Source organism: Trifolium pratense, linkage group LG5, assembly GCF_020283565.1.
Source record: "Trifolium pratense cultivar HEN17-A07 linkage group LG5, ARS_RC_1.1, whole genome shotgun sequence".
NCBI lineage: Eukaryota > Viridiplantae > Streptophyta > Magnoliopsida > Fabales > Fabaceae > Trifolium > Trifolium pratense.
Genome location: NC_060063.1, coordinates 7,790,636 through 7,796,920, shown reverse-complemented (window position 1 = coordinate 7,796,920; position 6,285 = coordinate 7,790,636). Strand labels below are relative to the sequence as shown.

The 6,285-nt window shown below is 31.1% G+C and overlaps 1 protein-coding gene across 2 annotated transcripts; it reads right to left on the bottom strand.

Annotated features, from left to right (window-relative positions):
• Positions 1 to 692: 692 nt before the first annotated feature.
• LOC123885770 (heptahelical transmembrane protein 2) lies at positions 693 to 5,657 on the bottom strand. 2 transcript variants are annotated; one of them, XM_045935088.1, is made up of 3 exons: positions 5,287 to 5,657; positions 5,080 to 5,212; positions 693 to 1,550 (listed from the first exon to the last, which is right to left on the bottom strand). In XM_045935088.1, the coding sequence occupies exons 1-3, from the start codon at positions 5,475 to 5,477 to the stop codon at positions 867 to 869; spliced, it is 1,008 nt and encodes a 335-aa protein (XP_045791044.1). In that variant the 5' UTR covers positions 5,478 to 5,657; the 3' UTR covers positions 693 to 866. The 2 variants fall into 2 exon arrangements, with proteins under 2 accessions (XP_045791044.1, XP_045791045.1); XM_045935089.1 differs by having other exon boundaries at positions 693 to 1,544; positions 5,287 to 5,624.
• Positions 5,658 to 6,285: the final 628 nt, after the last annotated feature.

The window sequence follows — 6,285 nt, the reverse complement described above, 5'->3', positions numbered from 1 at the left end:
TCAATCAGTTTTAAGCTTTAAGGCAAGTGCCGCCTTCATCAAGTAGCATTCGATCCATCAACTATAGCTGTTCCCACCTCCAATACCGTTTATTCATCTGCACCTTCTATGGAATATTGTTCCAAATGCCATTTCCTTGTCTTTGGTATTGCTAACATGGTTTAAATGTTTTTCCTCTTAAATAGTTTGAATTTGAACATTTTCTACATTTTCTTAAAACCAACAATGTTAATTAATATTATTAGTATTATGTTGAATGAAAGTGGGAATTAACCCTCAAATTGAGATCCTCTTAACTACCCCATATCAGCCGAATTGAGATCCTCTGCAATGACTTTTTTAAAAGTAAGATCTCAACCGTTCAGTGTGATTATCGCCCGCAGTCAAAGTCAATTGCGAGGGGTTTGTACGTTTTAGGTTTACACTAGACCACCTCAAGTGAATTTCCATGAGAGATTCCGGATTCCATCCCACCTACGAAAGAAAGGTTGGTGCTACATTCGTCCTTAGCTATTCAAAGCTTTTAAAATCTGTATTGATTCTTGGCGACTGTGAAACCGATGGAATAACTTCCTTGCACTCGCATTGCTTCATTCTCATCAAATTTAACTTCTAAATTACTATTTAGTTCTTAATTGTACTCTATCAAAATGTGATTTATTAATGAAAAACAAAATATTCACAATGCATAGATCCTCTAAATTGTTGTGATAAAAGAGCTAGAATTACTGCATATTATGACAACCTGCATCTAACATACAACAATACATTGGTAGGGTTTGGTACCTAACTAAATTAGTTAGAAATTTCTTCTAAGAACAATACAATAATTAACAATAATACAGAACACAGAAGAGGAAAGTTAACTAAAATGCACAGGTGGGTGATGCCCTTCGAAAATCGATTATGACAAGCGTTGCAGTGGTATGCGCAAGCGCCCCGAGGACAACGAAAACATGAAAGATTTGATGACTATGTCCTGCAATATCAAAAGCTCCAGGCTTCCATCTCTCTGGTATTCTAGTGACATAAAACACAGCACCTGTGGCATATAGAATGCCCATTAAGAGTTCATATCCAATTGCAACTACAATATGTGAGCGACCCCAATTGCTTACGAGAGCATGAACTGCTGGTATAACACCTGAAAATCCCATTGAAAGGAATAAACATGCTCGAAAGGTTCGAAAACTAGGTGATGAAAGTGATGGCGAAAGAAGGGTGATTATTGCCATTACTCCAAGGACTGATATTGATGTCAAATAGAGTAACCTTGCATAAGGATTGCAGAAAAATACATAGTAAATTGGAGCATAGAAAGAGCATACTATCATAATTGATATTCCAGCATAATCTAAACGCCAAAAAAACAGATTATAGCTTTTGGAGTGACAAGCCAGAAGATGAGAAATAGAACTGCAAGCTAAGCAACACATTGCTCCGACTAAGAAAATGAACCATGGCCATCTTGGAATTGTTTCTGTTCCATATTCTCTCACACCATCAAAGATTGATACTTCTAATATCTGTCTCAAATGTGAATCCTGAAACTAAACAAAGCATTGATTCATTCAATACTCATTTCTTATTTTAGAGCTCCCATGCATGCTTTAAATTGGACCAAGTTTATCTACTCAGCTAAATTTTGTGATCCTATTAGAGAAAACTTATAAAAACAGCTTAATGCAATTTTTATAAGAGTTTTTCAACTTATTTTCATAAGTTCTATAATATAGTTTACAAAAGTAGTTCGTAACATATATTATATAGAAATAATTTATCTTTGTTTTATTTCTTACTATAATAATAGTTTATGGCTTTATGCATAAACGCTTATCATGATAAGCGCTTGTACCATAAACTGCAAAATAAGCTGTTTATCCAAGTAGGTCCTAAGAGCATGCTTTATTTTTCATAGTACTTTGGTTTGAAATTTTAAATCCTTTTGATTTGTCTGAATTCATGATTCAACTGTACTGTCATTGACCTTTGATAGAGTTAAAATTATGTATTATTTATGCATTACAAAAAATAAATAAAAATACAATGAAAAAAGTAATTATTTTTTGTTTAATTTCTCACGTGTTTCCTTGTTGAGCCGTGAGCCTCACTGAGTTTGATCGGCATCTTGGGCATTGAACAACACTTTTGACACCACACTTTCACCCAAAACCTCAAGGCATTAGGTTTACGAGTTCTCTCACCTATAAAATGTTCAACTTCAACTCTTCCAACTAATGTGAGACTTAACTCACACTTAATAGATTTCAACAATTCTCAATGGGACGGATTTCATCGTCATAATATACTTAATTTCTTCAGACACGTTATTTTAGGTTATTATCCAAAAAAAAACAAAAAACATTAAATGATAAACCAACTTGAAATATATCTTACCTTAACTCACTAATGTACTTATTTCTTTTTTTGTGAAGCAGTGGTTAGACTCGCATTTAAGTAGTGAAAAATGGAAAATCATAAATTTGAGATTCTGCAAATCAATGTTCCTGACAGTAACCAATTGATATGCATTTATGGGACAACCTATTCATCTATTTACTCACTTTATTAATAAAAAGCTATAATACTTAAAGCCGCTAGGTTTGATCTAGTGATGAAGAATTTGGATAGTAGTCATGAGGTCATGGGTTCGATTCTCTGCTCCATTGTAAACAAAAAAAAAACTATAATACTTAAAATGATTTGTTATTGAGACCGATCAAGATTAACGCTTTATGTGTTTTTATTGAATACCGTTAAACTTGATCAATCTCAATAACATATCAAATGATTTTAGATTTTTATAGAATTGAACATGAATGATCTATATGATATAAATTTTCAATCCAACGGTGAATTTTGTAAAATTTGTATTCGTTGAAGCGTTATTGAGCGGTGTAACATTACTCAAATGTTACACCGGTGTAATTTGATCCCTCCCCTTTCTAATATAATGTTATATGTAATTTATTACCAAGTGTTATATGACTACATGTCATCATTTGGCATAAAAGAATCAAATAAATTATTCATCATATAAAGGGAAATAATAATGCAGTAATTGTGTCACATGGTTATTCTTCCTAACCATCTGATAAAAAATTAACATATAAAATTGTTTATATATAATTTTTTTAGTGTATATAATTTAAACGGTCCAATTTGAATTTGGATTCTCTGCTACCATCTTCCCTCATGCCCCTTGGTGTCATATCTATCTCTCTCATCATTGTTTTGTCTCACATTATCACCTTGCAGTGTCGTGGTCAAAGATGATCTAAGCCCGTCCAATTTCAAATCAATAATTGAGATTCAAAACAATGTGACCCTATATTATTACTACAGCGACCAATCTGAATGCATTAGGAACACAACTCAAAGAGTAGACTTAACCCAAGCTCTTTTCATTTCATTGAATAGTAATAATGAATAATGAGAAGCAAGGACAGAAACCACATGGAAATAGGCATAAGCTGACCTACTTATCGTGCTATTTGACTAGCAACTATTCCACGCTTACTAAATTCGTCCTTTAAAAGAAAAAAAGTCGATTAGTCTAGTGGCTAGACCAAAGTAATATAAATATGAAGAAATGAAAAATCTGAAGTTCAAATTCCAACTCTTATAATAATAACCGTAGTTGTTAGCAACCGAACTATTCTTATAGAACAAAACATAATATATTTCTATTAATAAGAATAAGAATGAAATACAATATGGACAATGATAAAACTCTCAAGGATTTTGTATTAAAAAAAAACAGAAAAACTTTCAAAGATTAGCTAAAGAATATACTATATTTATTCTGTGAATTTAGTTCAGTTGGTACGAATATCTCATTTTATATGCAAGAATTAAAGTTCGAATTTCACATACTTCACTTATTCAATATAATTCTAGCTATTACGAGCAAAGAATCTATAACATCAGTACTCCTTCGGATTATATTTGCCATTTGGTCGATTGTTTTAGTTTAAAGTGCGGAGAAGTGAAAATTTAGAATTCCAAATTTTCTAGGTACAAAAATATTATACCCTTGCTTCAAAAATAAAAAAATATTATACTCTTGGTCCATATATTTTTATATTACCCCGGTAATCTAAAGTTCCCAACAGAAATTGAATTTGAATTTTTTTGAATAATTTGTCTTAGGAAGATTTCATTAATCACCTGAACTTAATGACTTATTATAAATGATAAACAATATCAACACCATTAATTGTCTTCCAACAACACTTACTAAAATATTATACTAGCTACAAAAATATTATACTCTTGCTTCAAAAATAAAAAAATATTATACTCTTGGTCCATATATTTTTATATTACCCCGGTAATCTAAAGTTCCCACCAGAAATTGAATTTGAATTTTTTCGAATAATTTGTCTTAGGAAGATTTCATTAATCACCTGAACTCAATGACTTATTATAAATGATAAACAATACCAACACCATTCATTGTCTTCCAACAAGACTTATTAAAATTGGAATGTTCATGCTAACTAGTGTCCTTTGACACTAATTAAAAAACTAAAAGAATAATTTTTATATTAAAAATAATATTTTTTATATTCCAAACATATTGACTACACAAATTTTAAAATAATTATATATTTTTTTTCTTCTTTAACTAGTATCTCATAAATACTTCTTTTTACATTTTATTCCATATTTACCCTTATTAGTTTTTTTTTTATTTTTAAAAAAATTATAATAACTACCCACTAACACTTACCAAAAAAAAATTACTCACTAGCCATGTACTTTTGTGTCATTTTTAACTTACTAAATTTGTCAAACACTTTAATTTTATTCTACTAGCTTTTCAGCTATAAGCTACCAGCGATCAGCTATCAACTATAAGCTAGTTTTTCAGCTATAAACTAGCTTATCAGCTAACTTATAGCTTATTTTTACCAAACAGAACCGAAATATTATTCTAGTTACTAAAAGTATTTGCTTTTTTTCTTATATAAAAGAAAATAGTATTAGTTAATTTTATTCTATAAATAAATAAATAAATATTAGTTCAAATTAACATTAAATAAAAAAAAATAAAAAAATAAAAAAAAAGCAAACCTGAAATCCTTTGTTTTGAGAGTCAGAACCGTTCATCTCCTTCCCCATGTCAAAAAACCCTCCTCCGATATCCCTCGCCACCGGCCAACTCATCACCGCCATCACCGCAAATATCAAAAATCCACCCAAATGACTGTATCAACAAATGAAATCAAAAAACCAAACAACATTATTTCAAAAATTTAACACAAAACAAACAACACTTACGTCCAAACATTTAGAGTTTCATTATGCCACGCAAAAACGCTAAACAAAGCTTCCTTCACCGACCATTCCGACCGATAATGATCCAATATAAATTCATTATCTTTCAAATATTCCGGCAATTCCTCGAACTTTACCAACCGTCTTGTCGTTCTCTTCCGGTTGTTTCCTCTTTGCCGATGATTACCCTTCATTTTAACAAGCTCGCCGGAAAATCTTATCTTCTTTTTGTTTTTCCGGCGATAAACTCACCCACCGTCTCTTTAAATATAAATATATCTATCTCTATTGTCCTGTCGCTCGTACCTTTATTCTTTCGTTTCATTATTTCATTATTACCAACCTTTCCCTATTTATATCCAACAATGAAACATAGTCATGTGAGGTTGAACCATCATTTTTATTTATTGGGATTTATTTTATTTTTTTATTTGTTTTTATCACCGATATCCGGCCTACTGAACCGCCTAGTCTGGTTCGAGGGTCGATTCAGGCATGTTTCAGTTCGTTCTCGATCGCAGTTGCAGAGAATCAAACTTGATACTCCTTGTTAAGTTTAACGTAAACTAACTGCTACCCCGGGCCAACTAATGATTGATATTTATTTATTGGATTTTGAAATTGGAAAATATAAATTTATTTGGTGGCGTGCTTTGATTGGGTTTTGAAGTTGATGAGAAGTGAAAAATAAAATATGTGTTGCTTTATGTGTTTGTCCAAACTTGATAACCAAATCATGTGACTCATTTTTGTTGTGGCCTTAGACTAAGATTTTTTATGGACGAGGAGTTCTTTTTACCGGAAGGTGAAGAATGATACTTTTGTGTCAACACAAAGAAAATATGAAAAACTAATGTTATAAAATCTTCAAAAAAAAAAATTTGATTTATTTGGTGCGTGCTTTGAGTTGATGAGAAGTGAAAAATAAAATAGAGGAATGTTATTTAGCCAACTCATTAGATAATTTATTAGACAACTTTAAGTATTGTTCATTTATACACT